The sequence below is a fragment of the Myotis daubentonii genome, chromosome 3 (assembly GCF_963259705.1).
Source record: "Myotis daubentonii chromosome 3, mMyoDau2.1, whole genome shotgun sequence".
NCBI classification, from domain to species: Eukaryota; Metazoa; Chordata; class Mammalia; order Chiroptera; family Vespertilionidae; genus Myotis; species Myotis daubentonii.
In genome coordinates this window covers 210104771-210131908 of record NC_081842.1, presented here as the reverse complement: position 1 = coordinate 210131908, position 27138 = coordinate 210104771, and the positions used below count along the sequence as shown (strand labels likewise).

At 59.2% G+C, this 27138-nt stretch overlaps 1 protein-coding gene across 50 annotated transcripts in view; it reads left to right on the top strand.

Moving 5' to 3' along the window:
• ARHGEF10L (Rho guanine nucleotide exchange factor 10 like) overlaps window positions 1–27138 on the top strand; it is a 146750-nt gene that overhangs the window by 84971 nt on the left and 34641 nt on the right. For 49 of the 50 annotated variants that reach the window (XM_059691033.1, XM_059691077.1, XM_059691078.1 and 46 more), the window contains 12 exons: window positions 2140–2246; window positions 3665–3742; window positions 4652–4831; window positions 5786–5902; window positions 7677–7769; window positions 8502–8675; window positions 12651–12796; window positions 15156–15337; window positions 18012–18127; window positions 18651–18778; window positions 19470–19570; window positions 25707–25828. In XM_059691033.1, coding sequence (XP_059547016.1) covers window positions 2140–2246; window positions 3665–3742; window positions 4652–4831; window positions 5786–5902; window positions 7677–7769; window positions 8502–8675; window positions 12651–12796; window positions 15156–15337; window positions 18012–18127; window positions 18651–18778; window positions 19470–19570; window positions 25707–25828 — 1544 coding nt within the window. Of the gene's footprint in view, window positions 1–1224; window positions 1419–2139; window positions 2247–3664; window positions 3743–4651; window positions 4832–5785; window positions 5903–7676; window positions 7770–8501; window positions 8676–12650; window positions 12797–15155; window positions 15338–18011; window positions 18128–18650; window positions 18779–19469; window positions 19571–25706; window positions 25829–27138 lie in introns of those variants that run through there. The other variant, XM_059691082.1, reaches the window with a different exon arrangement.

The window sequence follows — 27138 nt, the reverse complement described above, 5'->3', positions numbered from 1 at the left end:
TTTGAGTTCTGTTGTTCATTCCTTCCTTTATCAGCCACCCATGTCCCCACCAGCCAACATTTAGTGAACATCTACTAAGTGCCGCACCCCGGGCTGGGTGCAGGGGCACCGCGATGCATAGAACAGCATTTCCTCCAGGAGCTCCTGGTGCAGCAGGGGAGACAGGCCTGTAGACAGGAAATGACAGGCAGCATGGCGGCATGGTGGGGCGCCATGGCTCGGGGTGGGGAAAACGGGAATGGAATGTGGGGTTGAAGGTCAGGGAAGGGCTGAGAGCAGGAGAGGGAGACCCAGGTCGGTCAGCAGGGGGTAGGGGAGGGGAACGGGTGCTCCGGGCGCAGAAAGGAGCCCGTGCAAAGGCCGGGAGGCGGGGACGTAGGCGATGTCCCAGAAATGATTTTCGTGAGAGTTCACGTTTATCGAGTATTCGTTGCGTGCCAGGCGCTCATAAGAGCTTTACAGCTCCTCACTGAATCCTAATAAACACCAGGCAGCTACAGAGGCTGTCCTGTTCCCGTACAGAGAGGAGGGAGCCGGCGCAGCCTGCTTCAGTGACTTGCCTGGGGACACACAGGCACAGAAGGGATGGAGGAGGCTCCTTCCTCTGGCTGGAGTGAGGGTGGGGGGAGAGAGCGGGGCCAGGTCAGGTGTGTAGGCCAGGGAGAATGGAGGCTCTGCAACCTCTTTTATTTCACCCTCTCTGTGCCTCAGTTTGCTCATCCGGGCAATGGGCTAGGATGGCATCTGTCTCAGGGGGCTGTGGTAAGGATGTGCATGGAAAGGGCCTGGCTCAGCCCCCAGTTCCTGTGTGGCAGGCGTTATTGTCAGTGTGTGTGCGTGTGTGTGTGTGTGGCGGGTGTGTGTGGCAGCACTAAGTGGAGTGTCTGGTGCCAGGACCGAATCTCTCTGTCCTGGGTTCAGATCCCAGCTCTGCTGCCTCCTGGCCATGTGACAGTGCACAGTTAATCCCAACAATGCATGCGCGAATGCAGCACTAAACCAGCCCTGGCCCCTGGTGTGGAAGGGGACAGGCCCGAACGCAGTGGAGTGCCCGGGAGAAAGAGCAGGGTGGACAGGCGCGCTGGCTGGGAGCAGTTCCTGGTCACTCTCCCCACCCCCAGGCCAGCCAGGCGGCCAGCGGGCTCTCCCCGGGCCCTCCCCACCCGGCCCAGAGCCTTTCCTAAAGTGACCCTCCCACCAGAGGCGTTATTAATAGCTGAGGCAGAGCTCGAATCACCGGCCAAGAATGTTACCCAGCGCTGCATGGGGGAAGAGGAAGCCGCAGGGCCGGAGGCTGGGGTGGGTGCGGAGTGATCGCCCGGGTGCCATGTGGGCCGGGAAGGAGGGCCTTCACCACCCCCACCCCCACGCTGTGGTTCGTTGTCCCTCCTCCTCCTCCTCTTCCGTCTCCTGCTCAGGTAAGGGCCCACCTGAGTGTCCCTGCTCCCTTGGCCCCGGGAGTCACTGCCACTTCTTTCTTCCCAGCTTCCCCGGGGCGCCCACTTCCTGCTGCCCACGGCCGCTGCCATGGGTGTCAGAGCCCTGAGCAGCCAGGGTCCCGTCTCCCGTGTCCACTTCTCTCTCGTAGGGGCCAGACTCCAAGGCCAGACCCTTGCCCTCCGCCAGTCTCCCCTTCTCTCTGCCTGAGCCCGTCTCCCCTGCCCTCCGCCTGGGACCCACGCCCACTCGTGCCCACGGTGCCCTGAGGACACCAGCTGAACTTTTCCCCTTTGGCGTCTTTGCATATTTTTTTGAAAGATGAAAACACAAAGCCAAATAGCTCATTCTTTGGGGGTCTTCCTTCTCCCTTTCCGGCGTCCAGAAGAAAACTATTTTCAGTGCCTGGTGATGGGCTCCCAGGCGGCCAGGCCTCGCCAGGCCAGAAGCGGGCGGGTCTGAGCAGGGACAGGGACGCTGGCGAGTGGATGCTGCTGTTTCCTCCCTCGCTCATGGTTATTTAGGGACAGGCTATTGCAGGGGAGTGTGGCCGAGGCTGCGGCCACTGGGCTCTGACCCTGTGTGGCCCCAGGCGCCACTCAGCCCCCAGGACCCCGGGCCAGGGTGGTTCCCGGCTCCTGGAGCCTGAGCAGGGCGTGTTGTCCTGGCCTTGCTGTGTCACCAACCTGCCTGACTTTCCAGGTGACTCGGAGGACGAGGACATGGGGCTCCTGGAGGTCAGCGTCACGGACATCAAGCCCCCAACCCCGGAGCTGGGCCCCATGCCCGATGGCCTGAGCCCTCAGCAGGTCTGTGGGAGGAGCGGGGGGTGGGAGTCTTCAGGGGAAGGAATGTTGGGGTCCCAGCTTATTACCTGGGGCCACAAGGTCTGCATCTTGAAGGGGAAGTGATGGTCGGGGGCTCTTGGCTGAACCCCGGCTGGGGCCTCTTGGGTTCTCTTCCCAACCAGCTGCACAGACTTCCCAAACTGGGCCCCGAGGGCCCCACGCTGTGGTCCCTGGTGGTGGGTCCCCCCCCTCCCCCCCAAATCTGGAGCCTTGCTTCCCACGCCCACAGCAACCAGAGTGGCTCCGACTTACCTGTTTCAAATGAAAGTGCTGTTTGACAAAAGGGACTAAATTTAAAAAGGGCTGAGACGCACTGAACTAATCCGCTCCGAGAGGACTGAGCGAGGTGTCCAGTCCCACCCTCCGTCCACTTGTCGTCAGGATGGGGTCTCAGAGTCACACGGGCTTCCCCTCCGAGCCGGCTCCTCGGCCGTGTCTTCCTTCTCCCAGTGTCACGCCGAGCCGGGCGGCTTTGCTGGGGGACCTGGGCGGTCAGATCGATTCCCTCCCCATCTGGGTTTTCCCAGCCACGGACCAGCGTGAGAGACCTGCTTCCCTCTGGTTGTGAGGACACCAGGCAAGACGTGTGAGGGGCCCCAAGCTCAGTGAAGGGGATCTGTCACCTTTTTGGGTGGCAGACAACCCGGATGTCCGGCCTCTTAAAATCAGGGAGATGGGGCCGCACCTCTCGTCTTGGGAGGCCATCTGCCTGCTTCCTTCATTTCTGTTACCCTGGCCCCTGAACGCATTGGGAAGGTGACCCCGCTCCCCTGCCCCCATGCAGGGAGCCACTGTCCAAGCAGGTGGAGCCAGCGAGACCCCAGGCTTCAGCTGGTAGCCCAGGGCTCCCCTTCCTGGTGTTGGCCGGTCTCTGACCGGGAGGCTGTAATTTTCTGGGTCAGGCAAGACGAGTTACTCTAGGCCGGTGGCTTTCGACCAGGTGATTTTGTGCCCCAGAGGACACTTGGCAAGGTCTGTTGTCATAACTGGGAGATGCTACTGCAATCTAGGGGGTAAGGGCCAGGAATGCTGCTAGGCATCTTACAGTGCACAGGATGGTCCACACAGTCACCTGGTCTTAAATGTCAATGCGGGTGAGAACTCTGCTCTGGGAACAGCTTGGGCACCTGGGGGTCGTCCAGGGCCCCCGCCCCATTCTGCAGACTGGGGAGCACGGGTGTTTCTCTGGGGTGGGCAGGGGCCCTGGGAGGAAATGCCGGGCCTCCAGGCCCATTGGTTCCAGGGAGGGATGGGTCCCTTAGTTGTCAGCTCCTCTGGGCACTGGGGCTCCTTTCCCCGTCACCTGGGTTCTGCGCACAGTAGGTGCTGCTCTGTGCCATGGTTGGTGCAGGCGCTGACCGAGCTCTCGGCCCAAGCAGGTGGTCCGGAGGCACATCCTGGGCTCCATCGTGCAGAGCGAAGGCAGCTACGTGGAGTCTTTGAAGCGGGTCCTCCAGGTACGACTCTGGGGCCCCTGGGGGGGGGGGGCCCGCAGGGACACCTGGCAGGGAGTATAAGGGGAGGGGGCCAAAGGCCAGAACTTTTGTGGGGACAGCGGGCCTCCAAATGGGAGACATTAAGAATTCCGGATGCCTTGGTGTTCACGGGGGGCCTGCGTTTTCTGAAATAAAGTTGGGGTTCTGTGGAATGAGGGCTGTTCTGGAGAGTCCAGGGCACGGGGTCCTTTTCCTGCCTGAAAGGGACTGTGTCTTCCTCGCCCGCCTCTCTGGGAGCCCCTGGGACAGGGCCGTGCCTTCCAATTGGCCTGGAGCCCCCAAGTCAGGGAGTAGGAGGCAGCCTCTCTCGCCATCAGATGCCCAGGGATTGCTAGATGGTCATGTGACTTGGTCCAGGTGTATCCACCTGGTCTGTCATTTGCATTCCTGAAACGGTGAATCTGCTGGGGTGTTGTGGGCTCTCGGAGTGAGGCCAACAGGGAAGGGTGTTGTCGGGGTGGGAGCCACACAGGGGAGCCCGGTCCCCGGACCTCAGGCAGGTGGAGATGAAGATGAAAACGCCTGTGTGTCTGACAAAGCTGGGGGACAGGGGGGCTCCCCGGGACATCATTGCCTCCGCTCCATCAGACAGACTGGCTCAGGCTCAGCAGAGCTGAACAGGGCCAGCCTGGCCTTGGGGGCTGACACCACGGAGCTCCTCCCAGCCCAGCTTAACACAGACGTCATGGGGTGGGCTGTGGGTGGGCACAGGGGCCAGGAGGCTTACATCATGGAGATCCTCCTAGAAGACAGGCGAGGGGGGAGGGGGGAGGGATACCTGCTCCCCCGACAGGAAGGCCCAGCCTGGCCCGCCGAGTTCTCCTTGGCCTTGGCCGGCTCACCCCGCCCGCCCGCCCGCCCGCCCCGCAGGATTACCGCAACCCGCTGGTGGAGATGGAGCCCAAGGCGCTGAGCCTCCGCAAGTGCCAAGTGGTGTTCTTCCGCGTGAAGGAGATCCTGCACTGCCACTCCATGTTCCAGATCGCCCTGTCCTCCCGCGTGGCCGAGTGGGACGCCTCCGAGAAGATCGGGGACCTCTTCGTGGCTTCGGTAGGTGTCCCCAGACTCTCTCCCTGGCCCCCCACACAGGGGAGACCACAGCCTGCCTGGCCCTGTGGTCATGTGGGCCAGCCTCCTGCCTCTGCCTGCTCCCCTGTCCGAGTCGGTGGGGTCACAGGGTGGCGGGGCCGAATCTGCCCTGTGGTCCAAGCCAGGGGTCGGCCTGGCACCTTCCAGTGCCCGGTGTGGCCTTGGAGATGGCTACCGGCGTGGTGCTGGGGACGTCCATGGGACCGGCCGCTGTGGGCAGCCACCGGGGGTCTGAAGGTCCCCTGCCGGGCACTCCCGGGTGACCACTGTTGGCGATGTTTAAACAGACCACGCCTTGGCCCCGGGAGGATGTCCCAGGGCGTCGGGGCCTCCTCAGCATGGGTCACACTCCAGAGACCTGGCCTGGCCTGGCCTCCGCTCGGCTTGGCCATGTCCGGCAGCTCTAGGGCCCTCTCAGACCCAGGTCCCCTCCGTGAAGTGAGGGGTGTGTCAGAAGCCCCTGGGCCCCAAAGAGACTCAAGGAGCTAAGGAGGGTGAAGTCGGTGGAACCCCACTCTGACCCGTCTTACATATTTGGGTTCTTCTAAAAGAGAAAGGATTGTTTAAACCTGAGTGCTCAGCAGATCCGACACCTGGTCAGTGTGTCCCAGGAGCTTGGAGTCAGGAGCAGCCCCTGGGAGGCAAAGGGTCAGGGGGATTTTATTTTCTGGGGGTGTCACACCTTCACCGGTGGGTGGGGCAGGAGGAGCACCAGGCTGTCCTTGTCCCCGCCTCTTCCTCCCTGCGACCTCGGGTCTCCTGGCCTCTCTGGGCCCGGTCTCCTCCCCTCCCTGGGGTGACAGGTGTCCTGACCTCAGACGAGCTGAGATCCTCCAGGCGTCGTCAGAGCAGTTGAGGTGGCAGTGAGGGTGGGCGGGGTGTGACCCTCCCGTGCCACTCCCATGCCCGTTCCAGTTCTCCAAGTCCATGGTGCTCGACGTGTACAGCGACTACGTGAACAACTTCACCAACGCCATGTCCATCATCAAGAAGGCCTGTCTCACCAAGCCCGCCTTCCTCGAGTTCCTCAAGGTGGGCCTGGCGGTGGTCCGCAGCCCCCTCAACGGGCGCTGGCGGCGGTGGGGCAGGAGGGCTTCTCAGGAGGGGGGACTTTGGCCCAGCTTCAGGGAGCATGTTGCTTTGTGGGGGACACCTCTTTCCTTTGGGGCTCCCACAGTCCCATGGGAAGACAGGGGTTCCTCCTGCCCCCCAGCAGGAGGGATAGGATGAGTGACAGTTAGCCTCTTGGGATCCTGGCTTTGCCAGGCGGAAGGGGAGGCCTGTGACCTCTTGGGGATGGGTGAGATGATGGTGGGTCTGCCGTGGGGAGACCCAGCAGTGCCGGGGCCTGTACCTCTGGCGGGCTGGGCAGGGTGGCTCCAGGTAGAGCTCAGGGTGTCGCTGGGCTGTCCCTTTTCTTATTTAAAAAAATAGATTTTTATTAATTTCAGAGAGGAAGGGAGAGGGAGAGAGAGATAGAAACATCAATGATGAGAGAGGCTCATCGATCGGGCGCCCCCTGTAGACCCCCTACTGGGGATGGAGCCCACAGCCTGGGCATGTGCCCTGACCAGGAATCGAACCACAATCCCTTCCTTATTTGTAAAAGGGCGAGGAGAATTTCTCAAAGGGGTGTCTTGGGGTCCATGTGGAAGATTAGAGGTAAAAGGACCAAAGGCCTCATGTAGCTGTGGCCAGGCTCCCCCAGATTTCTTTGGGGGCTCAGTCAGGCGAGTCAGATGGAGGCCCTACCTGCAGGGAGCATGCCTTCCGGTGGAGGGTGCAGGTGAGCCAGAGCCAGGCCTCAGCTGAGGAATCCAATGCCCTGGTCCAAGAGGGCGTCTGCCATGGGTCCTGGGGGTACAATGGATTATAGCAGGTTGAGATGGAGGAGGAGTGTAACAGGTGCAGGGTGGGGGCAAAGGTCAGAGGCAGGAGGATGGCATCAGGTGAGCGCGTCTGGTTGGATCCCGGGAGCACCGCTGCTGGGAGTCCCGGGAGAGGAGGCCCAGAGGCAGCTGTGTTGAGTGTGGGCGCCCTGGACCTGTGGGACAGTGTGTTTCAGGCAGTGGGAGCTGCTGCGGGGCTTTGGGCCGGGGCAGAGGGACGTGGAGGCAGTGGAGAGGCTGTGGTAGCAGCCTGGGTTACCAGGGACGAGGGCCAGGATCTAGGTGACAGGTGTGTGGATGGAGTGGTGGGAACAGATGCAAGAGAGAGGACAGTAAGACCCCCGTGCCCTCCCCTCATCCTGGCCAGGCCCGGCTGCTTTCGTTTCCGTGGTTCTCAACCTTCTGGCCCTTTAAATACAATTCCTTATGTTGTGACCCAACCATAAAATTATTTTCGTTGCTACTTCATAACTGTAATGTTGTTACTGTTATGAATCGTAATGTAAGTATCTGATATGCAGGATGGTCTTAGGCGACCCCTGTGAAAGGGTCGTTCGACCGCCAAAGGGGTCGCGACCCACAGGTTGAGAACCGCTGGTTTACGTGGAGGGAAGGGTTGTCTCGGCTCTTGTAGAGGTACGACCACTGCAATAAACGGCTGAACTTCCCAGTTATGCTGTTAGTCCAGGGACCTGAACATGACCGCTCTAGCTTCTCCAGGCTGAGGGGCTGTGTGGGGACCCCGTGGTGGCCGGGAGCCGCGGGACCAGAGACCCCCCTGGCTCTTCTCTCAGGCCCGAGGCTGAGCAGAGTCCTGGGCCCGGGGAGAGGAGCCCATCCCGGGCGGCGTCTGCAGCTGGGGGCGCGGGGGCCTCGCTGCAGAGGGTCAGCGAATGACCGCACCCCGTCTCCAACAGCGGCGGCAGGTGTGTAGCCCCGACCGCGTCACGCTCTACGGGCTGATGGTGAAGCCCATCCAGAGGTTCCCGCAGTTCATCCTCCTGCTTCAGGTACCGCCGGGCTCTGCAGCCCCGCCCGCATGGTGCGCGCCTGGCGGGTGGGGGCTCTCATGGGTCCTCTGCAGCCCTGCCTCCGCTGTGGCCTGTGGGCGGGGCCTCTCCCCTCCCTGCCCGCCCGGCCCCTCCTACTTCACTCCTGGAGTGGAGCCGATCAGATGGGGAGCGTATTTCCCATCTCCCCATGTGGAATGCCGAGTGGCTGGTGGTGGGTGAGCCCAGGATTCTGGAAGGGAATGAAGGCATGTGGAACCCGGGACCTGTGGGCTCTGGGCAGGGAGGAGATGCTCAGGGAATGAGCTGACCTGGGCCACTTCAGGCTTCACAGGAAGCAAGAGGCCCCCTCCCCACATGTTCCTGCCCCACCCCATGCCCAGCGCCCGAGACCTTGGGGCATCTCTGTCACGGGTGAGCCTGGGCCCAGCTGGGAAGGAGGCGGCCAGCCGAGGGCCCAGCAGCGTCCTCCTTTCTGTCCTCAGAGCCGCCAGCTGGGGAGTGGCTGTCAGCATCGGTGAATCAGGGATGGGTCCACATGCTTGTTTTTTCATTCATTCGCTGTTCCTTGAGCCATGCTCTCTGCCAAGTCCCACCTGCCCTGGCTGCAAGCTGAGCCTTTCAGACCGGTCTCCAGGGTCTCCGTAGGGGTGTGGAGGCTGAGGGTTTGACCCCAGCCAGGGGGGTCTGCTAGGGTGGGGTTCTCAGCCCTGGCTCTCTCGGCCCTGGCAGGACATGCTGAAGAACACCCCCAGGGGCCACCCGGACAGGCTCTCGCTGCAGCTGGCCCTCACGGAGCTGGAGACGCTGGCCGAGAAGCTCAATGAGCAGAAGCGGCTCGCTGACCAGGTGGCCGAGATCCAGCAGCTGACCAAGAGCGTCAGTGACCGCAGCAGCCTCAACAAGGTGAGTGCCGGGGGCGCCCCACCTGTGAGCATGCCCTCACCTGTTCTGCAGCCTTGGTCACCTCTCTGCCGCCTGCCTCGTGGCCACCACCAGGTGGCAGTGTTCTTGGAGGGAGGGGCTTCCTGGCTTCTCTCTGTGCCCACAGACCTTACCTGGAGGATGAGTCTCACTGGACCCCCACATTCATTACTGTTCGTGTTACTTTAGGATAAAAGCTCATTTTGTTCATTCATGGAATTGCGGGTAAAGATATGGGAAATGGTAGCCTAATACTGTGCTTGAGCAAGTGGGCTCTGGAGTCAGAGTTTGGGGTTTGGATCCTGATGTTGCTACTGGCGTTCCCTGTGTGGCCTCAGGGGGATGACACAACCTCTCTGAACCTCACTTGCTCCCACTGAAAGGAGAATTCAAAGGTGCCTGACCCCCAGGGGCAAATGAGGGAGTCAGAAAAACAGCAGGCCCAGAGCCCTTAATACAAAGGACTTAATACAAATAACATTATCAGTGTTTTTTTAAAGAAGAAGAAAGATGAAAATTCCATACTAGGTCTTGGGGTTGCAACTTAGGAATATTCTACCCTCCCTCCCCCCAAAAAATCTTGAAGAACTTTCAAATAAGCCTGTAGAGACCCCTGTTTTTAAAATACAAAGCCAGCCCGGCCAGTGTGGGTCAGGAGGTCATGGTTCGATTCCTGGTCAGGGCACATGCCCGGGTTGTGGGCTTGATCCCCAGTAGGGGGCGTGCCGGAGGCAGCCAATCAATGATGTTTCTTATCACTGATGTTTCTACCTCTCTCTCCCTCTCCCTTCCTCTCTGAAATCAATAAAAACATATAAAAATACAAAGCCAGTACAAAAAAAGTCACCTCCTAGAGCCACCTGTTGGTAGACGTCAGTCCTCTGTGTCCGAGTGGCATGTGACCTCAGCTGCCTGCAAGACCCCAGATCTGCACCCCAGCCTTCACCTTCCTTCACTTACCGGAGGGTAGAAGTTGGCCCAGATGGTTCAGGGTGAGGCGACCCCGCCCCGGGGCACAGTAGCGGGAGCATGGGTCGTTCTTTGGGGAAGTGACTTTGTGCTGGGTCATGGGGAGATGTCCAGATCTTTTTTGGGGAAAACTGGGAGCCTTCTGGCTCTGTGGGCCTGAAAGCAGAACTAAGGCCAGTGACTAAGGCCAGTGAGATTTCAGCCACATGGTGAATGTCCTAATAGTACGGGAAGGGTTGTCGGAAAACAGCCTTTTCCAGGTGGACCGCGACCTTACAGTATATAGTACTCTCTAAACCACTTTGCCATTTTTTAAAATATCTTTAGCACAGCTTGAGTAACTGGGCTGGGACAAGACAACCTGCAGGGTCCCTTGCAATTCTAAGCGTCAAGGGTCCTACATCTTGAGACTCTCCCACCAAATTTAGGCTGCACATGTGTTTTTGGACCCACACTGTAGTTTAAAAAAAAAAAGGAATTAGTTGCCAACATTTGAAAATGGAGAGCTATCCCATAAATTCAGACTTGAGGGTCTTCCTGAAGGATTGGAAGAGCTAGGAAACCTGTTGGTGTTGGGCAAGGAACTTCCTACATGGTAACAGTCACCTGAGCTGGGGCTTCCCACTCCCCTCAGCCCCTCCCCACGTCTTCCCAGTGAGGTCCCTGCTAGCCCCACAGGCACCTGGTTTGCTTCACCTATTCCAGGAGGAAAGAGATGGGGGGAAAAGATGGGTAGAAGACAGAGCCTCCTCCTTGGGGGACGTCCCCATCCATGATTGATCAAGGCGGGCGTGAAGGCTGGGCGTCATCCCCTGCCCGCTCCCTGCCTCTAGGCAGGACACCCTTATGGTAGCTAGTAACACCCAAGCCTTCTATCTTGGGATGTCTCTTGAGAAAAAGACTTCAGCCCATCCGTGGCCACCTGTGCTGATATTTAATGGGCTTTGCCCTTTGGAGTATCTTCTTCTGTCCTCTGCTTTAGCTCCTTTTCTGTAACCGGCAGGGTTTTTCTTGCCTCTGCTCACACACCTGTGCAGCCACCGTGGGAAGAGATTACCGGGAAAAGGAAGCCCTTTGCCATAGCAGTTACTCAGGGAAGAGCCATCTGTTCTATTCTGCTCTGTCCCCCAGGGGGACCTGGGCAGTAAGGAGTGGTGGTCATTGGCTGGAGGTCAGGGAAACCTGTTGGCGTTGGGCAAGGAACTGTAGGCTCTGAGTCTGGTTCTCCACCTGTCATGTAGGGGGTGTCTTGCTAGGTGTGGATGCTGTGAAGAGTATGGTGGCAGCCGCCGCCGTGCCTTCCCCCTGCCAGGGCCCCCTTGGGCAATCTCAGCCGGGCCAGTGGCTTTCCCCTGCTCCATCACCCAGGGGAAAGCGGAAATGAAACTGGGTGGGCCCCAAACGGAACTGTGCGGCTGTTTCATAATGTGCCTGCTCGGGACCCTCCGGGGGACGCTTGTGCAATATCTGGGTTTTCTTTTTAACTCTGCCTTAGGGCAGGGGGTTGGTTGCCAGAAGCCCAGGGGACTTTCCTCTTCCACGTTTTGGGTCACGGCACACTTGGCAGTCTCCCACGGGACCCGCTGTCTTCAGGGTCCCAGGCCTGTCTCCTGAGCGGGGGTCAGCTTGTTGGTAGAAGCAGTGGGAGGAGCTCGGCCCCAGCAGTTATGTGGGGAACCCGAGGAACCTCAAATCTTTTCCTTGTGTTCGGAGCAGCGGGTTCTCCCCTGACTCCTATGGCCCAGCCAGGAGCTGGAGGGCTCCATCCACACTGGGTCTCGGAGGTCCCTTCACCTCTGGGATCTCCGTTTCCTCCTCTGGGGATGGGCATGACCTCGGGACTGCTGCGCAGATGAAGTGAGAAGCGGAATGCTTAGTGCTGAGCACTGGGTCCGGCGCACAGTGGGGTTTCGTACTGTTTGTTTGGACTTCTCTGTCGACAGAGACACATGGTTTTCTGGAGATTGACAGGCATTCTTTCCAGGAGAGGTTTGGGGGGCTCTGCCCGTCCCCTCGGGAGGGTGGGCAGGATAACTGTTGCCCTTGGAGTCATGGGTTTTGGGAGTGAATTTTGCTGAACGCCTCCCCACTCCCCAATATTCCTATTAATAAAAAGATGTTTTCCCAGGGGGGCCCAGTGTTGGAGGGGGGTCTTGGTGTCCAGGCTGCGGAGATGCCTGGGGCTTGAAGGTCCTTGGCCACCTCAGAGGGTCGCCTTGTTGACCAGCAGACATTCCCTGCCCTGTTGGGAGCCCTTCCAAGAGGTGAGAGTGGCCGAGGTTCAACAGGTCAGGGTGCAGGGACCGGACCGACTTCCAGGCCAGGGGTCTCCCTGCGTGAGGCCACACCCCTTCCTGGTGAGCTCAGTCATGACAGCAGCAGTGGGGACAGCTGCCATCTTTGCCTTGTCAGCTTCGTGGGTGTACCCCCGGAATTGTCACAGGGCCGGGGCACAGAAGGGCCCGCGCTGGGTTTAATGCGCTGCTATCGCCGTCTTGTAATTCGTAGTAACTTTTGAACGAGGGGCACAGTTCCATCTTGCTCTGGGCTTGGGAAGTTACGTAGCCACGTCTGCTCGTGCGTTACCTTGGTGACCTGAGCGGTGGAGTTTGTTGCCCCACTTGATTGCTGAGGTGTGGGCAGGTGAAATGATCCTCCCGATGGCTTCCCATATGGTGCTCTGGGAGCCAGGGCTGGGGTTCCTGGTGGTGCTGGTTAGGCGGGGTTGCCAGAGGGACGGGCTGCAATGGCTGGCTCACCTGAGAGGGATGCTGGCTGCTGGGCAGGGTGGGTGGTCAGAGGACCCAGCCTGTGGCCCTCCCCAGTGCCTCCTGTCACCTGGAGGTGGAGGGCGAGGCCCTGCCTTCTCGGCCTCTCCCAGCCTCGGTCTCCTTCTGGCCGGAGGGCTCTGGGTCTTTGGCACGGTGATGGCTGTGTAACAGCCTGCGTGCTTCTCGGTGTTGACCTTGCTCTGTCCCCCTCCACCAGCTGTTGACCTCGGGCCAGAGGCAGCTGCTCCTCTGTGAGACGCTGACGGAGACGGTGTACGGTGACCGCGGGCAGCTGATCAAGTCCAAGGAGCGCAGGGTCTTCCTGCTCAACGACATGCTGGTCTGCGCCAACATCAACTTCAAGTAAGCGGCTGGGGGACTTTGGGGACCTGTTCCTATCCTTGGCCCCCTCTCTGTGACAGGGTCCCTCGGCCGGCCCCTCTGTGACAGGGTCCCTCGGCCGGTCCCTCTGTGACAGGGTCCCTCGGCCGGCCCCTCTGTGACAGGGTCCCTCAGCCGGCCCCTCTGTGATAGGGTCCCTCGGCCGGCCCCTCTGTGACAGGGTCCCTCGGCCGGCCCCTCTGTGACAGGGTCCCTCGGCCGGCCCCTCTGTGACAGGGTCCCTCGGCCGGCCCCTCTGTGACAGGGTCCCTCGGCCGGCCCCTCTGTGACAGGGTCCCTCGGCCGGCCCCTCTGTGACAGGGTCCTCGGCCGGCCCCTCTGTGACAGGGTCCCTCAGCCGACCCCTCTGTGACAGGGTCCCTCGGCCGGTCCCTCTGTGACAGGGCCCCTCGGCCGGTCCCTCTGTGACAGGGTCCTCGGCCGGCCCCTCTGTGACAGGGTCCTCGGCCGGCCCCTCTGTGACAGGGCCCCTCGGCCGGCCCCTCTGTGACAGGGCCCCTCGGCCGGCCCCTCTGTGACAGGGTCCCGGGGAGCTCAGCTTAGGACTCTGATACCCCGGCTTCCTCTCCCATCCCTCCTCGCCTGCTCTGTTCCTGGTCCCGGAGCCAGGAAGCACCTGGCGAGGTCACAGGGGACCCGGCCTTTGGGAGACAGCTGCCCATTGCACAGTGGGGTCGGTTCTGGTCACTGAGCAGCCTCCTGAGTTTTGACCACTTTGACATTCATGGGATCCTTCCTGTGTCCAGCTGCTCTACTTCCCATGGCTCTTCCTCCCACCGGACCTCAGCGTTTCTCACACGAGCCTGGGCCTGTCCCCCCACTGCCCAGAGCACTTTCTTCCACAGGGGCCTGGGGTGCTGCTCCGGGGTCAGAGGTTGTAGAAATGCCCAGGGCCGGCTGCCAGGCTGTGCCCGGAGGGGTTGGAGCCCTGGATGGCGTGAGGGTGATTCTTTAGACCAGAATCTGCAGGCTTGTGGCCCATGGGTTGCATTAGGCCTTCAGGGATCTTGTTTGGTTCACATAAGCCATTCGCCCAAAGTTGGAGACAATTGTTTTTCTTGAAAGTGTGAAGATCCCACATGGCCCAGGGCACACGGGCCGGGTGCTGGTCACGTGTCTCCTCTACTGCTGTTCACTGTCCCATCAGCTGGTCCGCTCACTTGTGTCCCCTGCTTGGCCTTATAGGCGGCAGGGATGATGACCCTGAACCAAAGGAACGGCAGCCGGACCTCCCCAGCCGGGCTCCTCTCTGCTTGTGGAGGAAAATCTCTGCTCCCGGTGTTTAACGCGCTTTAAAAACATCCCAGACACACAGTGTGGCCACAATAGCTAAGACCCCCGAGGGAAAGCAGCCACCGTAGTGGAATCCCAGCCTGACTCTCCCACCCCTGCCTGGAACCCCCATAGGGTCAGTGTGCCCACGGAGCCTGGCTTGATGTCACACCCGGGGTCGGCGGTGTACCTGCCCGTGACCACAGCCAGGGTCATGGAGCAGATTGGGGATTGTCCATGGTTGCAGATTCCAGGCCTAGAAGGGGAGCAAGCAGGGTTGTTTGGGGACTTGGGCACTATTAACCCATCAGATATTTATTGAGCCCTTACTCTGTGCCAGTCCACAGGTAGGGAACTCGGGCAAGGAGGCCTGTGTCCCAGAGCAGAGCGGCAGTCAGCTTATGGCTGGGCTGACTCCCTCCCGCACGCCCGCTCTCCCACACTCTAATTTTTAAGTCCCGTTGATGTCCTAGGTACCAGTCTGACCAACACCCTCTCTGCCCACCTGGCATGATGTGAAAATGAGATGGGGATGCTAGTGGCCCACTTTGGGGGATCTGTCTGGGTGATTTGGGGTGAGTCCTGTGACCTGTCTGAGCATCAGTGTCCTCGTCCAGAATAATAAAGGCTTCCTAAGGGCTGTTGTGGGAATAGGAGACTGGAGGCCAGTGGCTGGCCCCGGAAGCAGGCCCTCCATGGGGTCCCCTTTGCCCACACCTCGCCGGCCCTCAGCAGTCATTCCCTGTAGAATCACTCGGTAACAGTAACCATCTTCCCCTCCTTGTTTCTTTCCTCAGGCCTGCCAACCACAGGTAGGGCTTTGGGGGCTTTAGGGGCACATGATTCTGGATCTGGGGCTGGGGACTGGGCGCCTGGTGCTTTTGCCTCAGCGACGGCTCCCTGCCCTGCCCGGCTTGGTTTTGGCCTGAGGTGTTGTGCTGGGCGGTGAGGTGCCTGGCTGAGCTGATGTGCTGAGAAGGGGCATCTGGGCTGGCCCGGGGCTGGGGTGCTGCTGGCTCTCCAGGCCTCCGTCTCCCTGTCCCTGCAGGGGCCAGCTGGAGATCAGCAGCCTGGTGCCCCTGGGGCCCAAGTATGTGGTGAAGTGGAACACGGCACTGCCCCAGGTGCAGGTGGTGGAGGTGGGCCAGGAGGGCGGCTCCTACGACAAGGACAACGTGCTCATCCAGCACGCCGGCGCCAAGAAGGCCTCTGCCTCGGGCCAGGCTCAGAGTGAGTACCGCCCACTGCCGCCCGGGGAGCACCTGCTCAGGCTCCAGGGCCCATCCGGGGGCCCCCAGGCTGCTGGGCCACTGGCCCAGAGCTCTTGCTGGTTTACAGCCCCACAAACCCACATCCACACCCCAACCTCTGTGAGTACACGCACATCCCACAGCCGCACCTGCACACACTGGACTCCCGGCCCGGCCCACTCCAGCCCCACGTGTCCTTGCACACACGTGTGCACACATGTGCCTGCACAGGCAATGACTTTGTCAGGAAGCGTGACTGCCAGTCCCGCCTGGGCATTGCCTGCCTCCCTGTGATGTGGGCAGGTGTCACCTCCTCTCTGTGCCTCAGTTTGCCCCTCCAGACAGCCAGGGTCTCAGGTGACACTAATCCTGCTCCTACACCTCAGGGACCAGGTCAGGGCTTCCTGGCCCTGCTGGGTCCTCCTTCCCCTGTCCTGACCATTCCGCAGGCTTGTTTCTGTCTACTTGCCTTTCCTCATCGAGCTCAGGTAGCCCTTCCTTAGGAAGCCTCTTTAAATTCCTTGGAACTGGACCAGGTTCCTCCCCCTGACCCCCACCCTCCCCATGCTCTCAAGGCCGGTGCATTGGCTGCCCGGAGCTGGTTCCAGGGGGTGTTAACAGCCGTTTGCTGAATGAATGAAGGGTGCTGAACCGCAGAGCCAGCAGAAAGGAGCACTGAGCCGGCAGCACCTTCCATGGGCTGGGAGAGCGCTTGGCTGCACTCCCTTCCCCCACCGGCCAGGCTCGGCTCAGGCTCTGGGCTCTGTCCATTGCCTGACCCTGGAGGTTGCCTCATGGGGCTGTTGCTGATTCTGGAAACAGGGCGATTGCATCATTTACTCTCGCCCTTAGAGGGCTGGCCGGACAGCTGCGCCCACATCCAGATGCTGCGTTTCTTCCCCCTGGTCTGGGAGGCGGGCAGGGCTGCCTGTGCAGCAGCCCCTGGGAGGGGCTCCGGAGCCACCTGCAGCCCCAGATCTCCTCCCCTTCCCACCCCCCGACTCTGCCCTCACTCTGGGACCGCCTTCAACCACTGTGCTGTCTGTGCTTCGTTCCTGAGATGACAGTCATATGCTGCCAGACCCCCTTTAAGGGGAAAAAGGAATTCTCGTTGAACCCCAGTTGGCCGTGAATGATTTTTTATTATATTGTTATTCAAATGTGTGCAAATATAAGACTAGGTATAATTGACGCCTTATGCTCAGACCCCTTGAACAACCATAAAACCAAAACAAAAATCACAAATGAGATAAAAATGAAGCTACAAAACCATAAAATTCAAACGAACAGCATTAATGTCATGGGATGGGTGATGTTGTTTTGCTGGCACCAAATTGCTCACAATATGGATGTGGCCTCCTACGGGGCGGGTTCTTCGGAGCTCTTTGCACCCACGACACAGGGTGCCTTATGGTGACCCGCATTCCCGCCCGCGTACCTGTCGGGGTCCCCGCAGAGCCCATCTCGCCCTTTGTTTGGTATGAGCCATCACTTCCCTCCCCTGGCCACCTCCCTGCTCCATGGTGACCATTCAGTTCGCCCTGCTCAGTACCGAGGTCCATGGGAGCCCGGACTCCATGCAGCGGAACATGGCTTTGAAGTCATCGTCTCCAGGTGACTCAGGATGTGCATCTGAATTTTAGATAATCATCTAAATGACAGCCCCAAATAACTCCCCTCCTGGGATTCCGTGGATCTCAGCTTGAGAAACCACGGCCTAGAGAATACAGCCCAAGTTCCCTAGCATGGCATTGAAGGACTTCCCACCCTGTCCTGCGGGTCCCTCCTGCTCCATCACTTGCTGTCCATCTCCCAAGCCCCCGCACTCCATTTGTGTCATCAGTAGAGATCTGGGCATCCTCCCCCCTCACCCCCATCACTGTCTCATCGCTCTGATACCATTCTCCTTAGTACCTCCCATCATCTGTGGTTGTAAACGACCACTTCCCCATCTTCCCCTTCCCCCAGGTCATGCACTCCATAAGAGTGGGCACCCTGTCTTGTTCACACCTGTCCCTCTAACACAGCAGTTCTCAAACTGTGGGTCGCGACCCCTTTGGCGGTTGAACGACCCTTTCACAGGTGTCGCTTGAGACCATCCTGCATATCAGATATTTACATTACGATTCATAACAGTAGCAACATTACAGTTATGAAGTAGAAACGAAAATAATTTTATGGTTGGGGGTCACAACATGAGGAACTGTATTTAAAGGGCCAGAAGGTTGAGAACCACTGCTCAAATACCTGGAATAGAACCTGGCACATAGTAGGTCCTCAGCATGCTTTTGAACAACTTGCTGTTCACAGGCCTCCTCAAGCCACAGTGCCTTTGCACATGCTGTTCTACTTCTTGGCAGTGCCCGCCACTCTCCTGGCCCCATGAGGGCTCCTTGTCTCTTCAGGCATAATTGGTTCTGTCTTCTGGTCGCCTGTGACCCTTTGTAGAGATAGAGTGGGCCCCGCCTCACAGGTGCTGGACTTTGCCTGTGTTGGACCTGTGCTCCCCACTAGACAAGAGCCTGGTAATGTTTCTTTCTGTCTCTGCTGCCATATCCCCAGGGCGACAGCTCTTCTTTTCTGCAGTGAGCGGACACTTGGGTTCTCATTGGCCTCTTCTGACTCCTGAGCTGACTCGGTCTCTCTCTGCCCAGGTAAGGTGTACTTCGGTCCCCCGCGACTCTTCCAGGAGCTGCAGGACCTGCAGAAGGACCTGGCTGTGGTGGAGCAGATCACCCTCCTCATCAGCACGCTGCACGGCACCTACCAGGTACGCAGCGCTGGCCTGGCCTGCAGAGCTCCGGCTCCTCCCTCGGGGCAGCCCCAGACTCAGCAGGCAGAGTGGGGGCTCTCCTCCTGGCCCAGTCCCCTGACGAGGCTGTGGCTCTGAGTTCCCCCAACCAGCAGGAGTGGCTACGCCCCCTGTCGCTACCTGGAAGTCTGGTATGTGGCCTCTGGTTCAAGTTGAAGCTCTGGTTCAGGTTGAGGGGGCCTGGCTGCCTGGTATTTTTGTTGTTGTTTTCTGCACGGTGGCCAGTCAGTCTTGTAGCCGCTTCCTGGCGTTGCCCTAGGCTGGAAAGGAAGCCGCTAGGAGGGTGTGTCCCTCTCAAAACAGGGATGTCAGGTGGGGTCTGAACCAAGGGCCGGGCAGCCTGCCCGCAGCCCAGAGCCCAGGGGAGCTGGCCTCCTGCTTGTCTTCTCTCCCCTGGGGCGTCCCAGGTGCTGAGGATCTGGTGTGGCTTTTGGGGAGCTAGTGGGCCGTGTGGGGACTTCATTGGCCTCCTCCGCCCTAGAACCTGAACATGACCGTGGCTCAAGACTGGTGCCTGGCCCTGCAGAGGCTGATGCGGGTGAAGGAGGAGGAGATCCAATCGGCCAACAAGTGCCGCCTCCGGCTCCTGCTTCCCGGGAAACCCGACAAGTGAGAGGCGGAGGGGCCGGCGGTGAAGTGGGGTATTCGGAGGGGGCCCCCGGAACTGGTCCGTTTGCGAGTATTGCTGTGATAGGAGGGGGTGTGCATGCACCGTGGCCATGCCCAACCCCGAGGGCCCCTGATGCTCCAAGGTGGGATGCCAGTGTGGTGACAACTGACCTCCGGCTGCCTCTGGCCTGGCCATAACCCCATTCATTCACATACCCATTTGGCAAACAGTTACCAGGCAACTGCCCTTTGCCAAGTGCTGTTGCCCTGAGGATACAGCACCAGAAACACAGAGAGAAACACTGCCGAGGCTCCCGGAGCCGGTGTCTGATAGGGCCCGTGGAAAGCTGACCAGGTGGAGCCCGGACAGGGCCTCTCGCCTCTTAGCCGACAGTCAGCCAGGCATCTCTGGCTTTGCTGGGCGCCCACGCTGAGGCACCTGGACTGGGCTGCAGTGTGGCCTGGCCGCTCTGGGAGAGGGGCCTTCTTTCTGGGGCCATGGTGGGTGGAGGGACCCCTCCCCTAGGGGACCGAGGCTTCGCTGGGCAGGCCACCGGCCTCCCTGGCCACACTTGGCTGCTCTGAACAGACCTTTCTCCCAGGCATGGGGTGAGGGAAGAGCTGGGTGCTGGCCCCGGGGGAGCCAGGCCCTTGCTCTGAGCACTCACACTCCTCGCCCTTCTCACCGAAGGTCCGGCCGTCCCATCAGCTTCATGGTGGTCTTCATCACCCCCAACCCCCTGAGCAAGATCTCCTGGGTCAACAGGTTGCACCTGGCCAAGATTGGACTCCGTGAGTAAGACCCCAAAGAGAGCACCTTAGGGGGCAGGGGCGGGAGAGGGGAGGTTTGGGAGTGTATGTGTGTGTACGGGGGGTGCCCCGGCTCATGGGGGAAGGAGGTTCCTGAGCTGGGGGGGAGGTGGGGCAGCTGGAGCAAGGGTTCTGAGTCTTGAGCCGGCTCCGTGACCTTGGACAAGTCACTTCCTCTCCAAGCCTCAGTTTCCCCGTCTATAAAACAGTGGGAATCGACAGATGGTAAATTAGTGGTTGTCAGGGACCTGGGAGGAGGGGCATCGGAGAGGGACTGCTAAGGGTTTTTTTGTTTTGTTTTGTTTTTTGTTTTGGTGGGAATGATAAAAATACTCTCAATTTTGGGGTGATGGTTGCCCAACTCTTAATATGCTGGAAACCAGTGAAGTGTACACTTTCAAAGGGTGGGTTTTATGGTAGCCGGATTATATCTTAACAAAGCTCTTATCCAAAAGAGGCAGGTTAGACTGAACGGGTTTTCTACACGGGCCTCTTTATGATTCGTTTCTCCTGCGCACCCCCATACAATACAGATAACGATGGACAGCTGCATCCACAGAGCGCTTCCTGTGAGCGGGCGTTTTCCTAAGCATTTTGCTCACCGCCTTCGCTTCACATGCGCAGTCACCCTCAGCGGCAGCCTGTTTGAGCCCCTTTTCCCCAGGCGAGGGCTCGGAGGCCCGCGCGGTGCTGTGACTTGCCTGAGCTCATACAGCAGGAGGGGCGGGCCCTGGGCCGCCGCTCCTGTCCGTCCCGCTTCCTCCGCTTGGCGAGTTTCTGTCTGCCAAACCACACTCATTAAGTTATAATTACTTTATTTGTGTTTTTTGTAAATTGACAAAAGGCCCGGGTCCTTGCCCATCAGAGCTATTATTCCTCGTGATGTACAGGAATTCTCGTTTGCTGGTTCCAGCCAATAGCGGTGATTGCTTTTTTTGGTTTCTGCTGTGATCTTTTTAGATAAGTATATATTTCCCAATAGGTTCTGCAACATTTCCGGAAAGGGGTCAGGACTTTTGTCAATGGCTTTCGTCAATGAAACAACGATCTATGGAGTCTCCACAGTAATTTTAGGCAGAGGGGGGAAAGAGCAGTGATAGAAACAGAAAGATCCCTACCCTCAAGGAACTCAGGATTGATGAGGGGCAGGCAGACTTTACACGGGGAGCACACCATCAGGGAGGGGGTGTGCTGTGAGGGTACAGAGCTGGGTGACCTGACTGGCACCAAGCCTGGGGGTTGGGAGTGCTGTCACAGAGGGCATCTGAGGAGGTGACATCTGAAGCCATGCAGAGCTTCAGGAAAAATGGTCCAGGCTTGAGAACAGCAGGTGCAAAGGTCCTGGGGTAGCCAGAGCTGGGGGATTGGGCAGGTGGAGGCAGGGGCAGGTTTTCCAGAAAGCCAGGGCAAGGTGTATGGAACTTGACGGGGAGTAATTGTTGTAGCACCGAGGGCCAGACAGTGGCATGGCCCAGGTTCTATTTAAGCGAATCATTCTGGCCTTGTGCAGAGGACACGTGGAGGTCGGGAGGGCATGGGAGGAGGCTGTGGCTTTGGAGGAGGAGCCAGGATCAGAGGTATCTGCTCGCCAGCCCCTTCTAGAACCTGGTGCTGATAGTGCACAGGCCTCTGTTGGGTGTGTCTTCGTGACCAGGAGGGTGGAGGAAGGATTGTAAGCAGAGGCTGTTCCTGGCCCTGGCCCTGGCGGAGGACTGTGGGAATGCTGGCCCAAGGAAAGGCTAAGCGGGCCCCGCCCCTGCCCGCTCAGGCCACACCCCCGCTGGTGCTGCAGTTGCGTCTTGGGCAGATCTACACCCGCCCTGCTCCTGCACCTGCTCTAGAGCAGGTGAATCTGTTGGAACCCCACATGCTTTGCGGGTGGGGCTTGGCGTCGATGGGAGGAGCTGACTGACGGGAGCCTCGCATCCTCGCTGCCTGCGAAGGGACTCAGCCGCCCTGTCTGCGCAGTTTCACTGCAGCAAAAAGTTTTAATGGAACTCGAGTCATTTCAAATCTTATTTGAGTGCCTGGGTTCCCCTGGGGCTTGAATAATTTGTGCATTTTATTTTCCCAGTTTGTTTTTTTATCTGCAGTGCCTGGTGGGGAGAGGAAAATAACATGAGCCCATTTAAATATGTTTAAAAAATTTATTCACAAAGGATGTTATTCTTTTAATTCCTCCCCCCCTCCCCCCCTCCCCCCTTCCCCCGGTATCCTCCTCTCACCCTGACTGCACGGGGGCATATCTCACAGGGCATATCTCATGGGGCATATGTCACAGGCTTGGCCCGGGGCCCCTCCCTCGCTGCCTCTGCCTCGGTTGGCATTCCAGCCCTCAGCCCTCCCAGTAACACCACTGCTCCCCGTTGCGACGGGTCCATTGTGGAGGTCTGAGCACAGCCCAGGTATGTGCCAGGAGTGCTGTAACCCTCGTGTCCTTTAACCCTCAACCTGAGGTGGGGAGCTGGCCGAGCCCTCACTGGAAGTGGGTCTGCCCTCCAGGACGGTGCCAAGGTGGCCGTGGGCATGACTTGGGTGTTACCCAGCTGGGTGACCGTGGCCGCTCGCCTGGATCCCAGGGGAGGGGTGTTTGGAGAGGACGCGTGGTGATGCCCTGCCAGCCCCCCCGTCTGTGCCGGGAGCTGTGAGAGGGAGGGAGGGAAGGCAGTCGGCTGTTCGCGGGGCGGTGACAGAGGCAGGGCGCTGGGTCTGAGCAGGGTTTGCCAGGCAGTCGGTGGTGCTGTGGGGGAGCCCTGTGGGCCGGGGTACGCCAGGCGTTATGTCCATTCCTCCCAGCGCTCACAGCAGCTCCAGACGGTTGGAATGATTCCCCCATTTTCCAGATGAGGCAACAGCCTCTGAGGGCTAAGTTTCCGGCTCAGGGTGGCGCTGAGTGAGGCTGAGTCGGGATCTGCCAGGAGAGCTGGCCGCCCGCAGCCTGTGGGGCTGTTCTGCGGGCTCGGAGGTGGGGTGGGGGTGGGGGGGCGGCAGGGGCACGGCCCCCAGCCCTGAGCCGCTCCGGCTGCCCCACAGGTGCTCTTTGGTGCCCTGGGCGCTGCAGAGCTGGGCGCCAAACAAGTCCCCCACTTAACGTCACTTGGAAATCGCAGCTTTGATGTCGGTGCCAGTCCTTCATGTCACTTATCCCAGGTGGGCCTTCCATTTTCAGCAGCAACAGCTTCTAATTCGGCCTCAGCCGCGCCGGTTTTGTGACAGGGACCATGGCAGCGGCAGATGGGAAGCGGCAACTCCATTTTCCTTTAACGCTCCCAGGCGCAGGCCGGGGCGGCACCATCTGGAAGGAGAAGGTCAGATCATTAAGAAATATGTACACTAACCGATTGCCACGGCTCGATGGGCTGTGCCGGGGGGAGGGGAGGGGAGTGGAGCTCAGGGGGATGCGTGATGGGGGCGAGTTATGTTCCAGGACTGAGCTCTGGGAAGCCTCCCGCGAGGAGTGGGATTTGGGGGTGCTGCGGGGCTCCCGTCTGGCTGAGGGGAGGGTCTGGGTGACTGTAAGCTCCTTGAGAGCAGGGGCACGCTCAGATCTCGCCGTCTTCATTCCCGCCAAGAAAGTGGGTGCTGCTCCCAGCGGGTGGCCTGTCTCGGCGAACACCCCACGTGGCGGGCGGGCGCTGTGTGAAGGGCCCCCTGGCTTCATTCCCGGGCTCTGGGCCCTGCCTTTGCCTTCCCCGGCCTCTGTTGCTCAGGGTAGAATGGGGATGGAAACACCCCCCTGGCAGCCAGGAGGATGAAAGGAGACAGCGTGAAGTGTGGTGCACGCAGTCCTGCTATGCTGATGCCCGCCCTGTGCCCTAGTTGTCTCTTCCTTGGTGGCCCCGCCTCCTCAGTGGAAGGAACCAGGTTTGATGGGGCTTTGTCTCCGGGGCCCAGTGGGGCAGAGGGCCCTGTAGGGAGTGAGCTCACCGCCTGCCGACTCTGCTGCTTGAGGGAGTGGGTGCGCCGGGCGGGAGAGCGGGTGGGGCAGGCGCTGGTCGTGCCTGACATTTGCAAGCGTCTCTGCCGTCTCCAGGAACATCCGCACCTGCCACCGTGTCCCAGCTCTCTCGCTGTGACCGACACTCAGGCACTGCCTTCCTCTGGGGCAGTGGCATTCTCTCAAAAGCCACTTCGTGAGGCATGATTGACATACAACAGGCTGTGCATGTCTGATGCACATGACTTGATGAGTTTGGAGATTAGTTTGTGCCCGTGAGCCCATCCCCACAGTCTATGCCACATAACAAATCCATCCCCAAACCCCCTCCTGCCCGCTTAGCTGTTATTCTTCGTGATAAGAACAATTCATGTAAGATCCTCTGAGCCGATCTTTAAGCACATCATACGGAGTTGCTAGCTGTAGGTGCCATGCTGCACAGACGACCTGGGACTTAGCTTGTGTAACCCAGACGCCGTGCCCTTCATTGATGTCCCGTTTCCCCTCCCCGACGGCACGGCACTTCTCCAGGGCTTGCTCTGTGCCAGGGGGTGGGGGTGGGGGTGGGGCAGGGGGAAGGCTGAGCCTCCTCCTCATTGTCCAGTGTCACCATGTCAAGGGTCAGTAATGCTCATGGCTGTCAGTAGGAGGCTAGAAGCTAGAAGAATGCCTGGTTTAGTGCAAAGAACCTGGGCTTTGGATCAGACAGTCCTTGGTCCCCATCTGGGCTTGGCCATGTAGGCATGCCTGTGACCTGGTCAGCATAATCCCCGAGTGCCTAGCTCACCATCCATGAAGTGAAGATCGTTATCTGACTGTGCTCGGCCCGTGTGAAAACAAGGCCAGGGGACACGCACATGGCACTCAGTGTGTGCCTGATGCGTGGACACACAGTAGGGTGTCCTAGCCGTACACTGCCCCTGCTGTCCAGGTCCCGGGAAGGCAGTCGTCATATGAGTGTCGCCATGTGGAGCGTAAGGATGGGGTCCTTAGCAGGGAGGACTCTTTGGAAGAAATGGAGGTTTGCTCACCCACTCACTTGCTCACTCCTTTCATTCATTCTTTCAACCCATGTTTGCTGAGCACTAATTGTGCAGGCAGTGTGCTGAGTGCCAGGGAGACAGTGACGAAGGATATACCTTGGATCTGGCTGCCCTGAACTTACATTCTAGAGACATGGGAAGGGCGACAATGAGCTCTGCAGAGGACACAGGATGGCCCTAGGCCACAGGGAAGGAAGGGGAGACGGATTATAAACAAGAAAGTAGACACGGTGATTTGAGATTGTGGTGAAGGCTATATGAGAAGTCTGACAGGGTCTTTAGAGTCAGGGGCTTTCCCGCTGAGAGAAGGGAGCCACAGTAGCCAGGGTGGTCATGGAGGACTTCTTGGAGGCGGCAGCATGTGAGGGAGCCCTGAACCATGTGAAGGAACCACTGGTACAGTGGATGAACTTGAGCGCAGAGGCCTCCAAATGTGAGTCGAGGGTCTGGGCTTGGGTCTGGGTGTCTGTACTTGTAACAGGTCCCGGGGGCTTCTATGCCCAGCTTGCCTGGGGGACCTGGAGGTTTCAGGGTGGCTTCAAAGGCAGGCAGAGTAAGAGTCTTCCCCAGCACCACCGTCATCACCGTCAGGTGTAAACGCAGCTGAACTTACATCGTCATCACAATCAGAAATCACCTTGTCCGCTTGCTGGTCTCGGACCCTCTCCCCTCTGAAGCTAAGGGCGAGGCAGCTGGGCCTGGACTGAGTCCAGCATCTTAGCACTTCCTGAACCCCTTTCCATGTTTTATTTCCCTGGATGCTCACAACAGCTGCAGGACAAAGGCATTTTCATCGTCCCTGTTGCATAGGTGGAGAAATCGAGGCTCAGGGAGTTGGGGTGATTTGCACAAGGTTGCTAAACAAGAGGCCGGTCAAGTGGGGGACTCAAACCTTAGGTGTCTGGGCTCCTTGCTGGGGACTCACGGCCATGACCACAGAGTGGGGCCAGATTTCATCTCAGATGGGCAGGAGTGGGGCTGGGGTCAGGGGGCTGAGCGAGTGGCGGGGTCTGCCTAGGCCGCCGTGCAGGTCGGACCTCTGGGGCCTGCGGGGGCTCCCTGGGCTCCAGGACTGCTCACAGCCTGCTTGGTTCTCACACTCTGACCTGCTTCACCCACCTCCTTCCTTTTGCTGTAGGAGAGGAGAACCAGCCAGGCTGGCGATGTCCGGACGAGGACAAGAAGAGCAAAGCCCCGTTCTGGTGCCCAACGCTGGCCTGCTGCATCCCCGCCTTCTCCTCGCGGGGCCTCAGCCTGCAGGTGAGAGGGGCAGCTCTTGCTCACCTTCTCCTGGGGGAACCAGCGTTTCCAGGCTGTGCCCACAGCGGGAGAGGCCCCGGCTCCAGACCCAGCGCCTCAGCGTTTTCCCGATGGAGTTGGTTGAGCCTTTTTACTGCTCTGGGCGTCAGCTGTCCTACCCACAATGTGGGGGTAGATGCCCTCCGTGGGTCAAGTGAACGGAAAATTCCATTATTTTGAGCTAACAAATAGCAGTGATCTCATCCGTCGATGGCCTGACTCCAGCCCAGAAGATAGGCCAGAAGATGCCCGCGCGGCTGTGCCAGCCTTTGTGGGTTGGTTCCTTGTGGGCCGGAGCCAGGCAGGAGCCGGGGCTTTGGTGTGGGCGGGGCCTGAGGGGACGACAACACACCATTCATAGCCATCACGCCTTCCATTCGTCCAGCACCCACTGTGCTCCCCCGTCACTGCTCGGCCGTCACTCTCTTGTTTTACTGTTTTTGAGACGCCGGTAAGTAGGTGTTTCTAGATCTATTTCACAGGGAAGGCCCACCTGGGGCTCAGACAGATGGCTTTCTAAAATTGACACAGACGGTAAGGATGGGTCCAGGAATGAGAACCTCGTTCTATCTGGTTCCGACACCTGTGGTCTTCGCCTCCTCTGGTCACCTGTCCTTTTTCTGGAGCAACTGCTGCCCATCGTCCTCTCAGGGAGATGAGGTCATCTGAGCTCTGGGGAGGGGAGTGCAAGCTCAGACCCAGGCCCAGGTAAATAAGTCCCAGGAGCCAAGTGGCTAGGACTGCAGATTGGGGTGCTAAGTAGCTGAAAGAACATAGCCGTGAGATGCCAGTTTATTCATTCGTTCCTTCATCCATCCATCCATTCATTCGTCCAAGCTGCCTATCATTGTTGAGGACCTACTGTGTGCTGGGCCCTGTCCTGGCCACTGGGAATCATAGCGGTGATGAAAACATGCAACATACCCTCATATGGCGTTCAATCTAGAGAGAGAGAGGAAAAGCCCTGGCAAACAAAGGGAAATAGGAGAGATGTGTGTGTTAAAGAAAATAAATCAGATCTAATAGATACAGAGATGGTGCCAACAGAGAGGGCCTCTCGGACGAGGTGGCATTAAACTGTGACCCGGATGGCAAGAAGGTTGCAACCTGGTGAGGGCCCAGGGGAAGAATATTCCAAATAGCTAGAGCAGCACGGAGGCCCACCCCAGGCGCCCCAGGGAAGGCAGCGCAGCTGCAGCCCAGGAGTCAGGAGGAGAGGCTGGGCCATGAGTGTGAGTGTGCCAAGGCCTCCGGCTTGGCCTCTGGGTAGA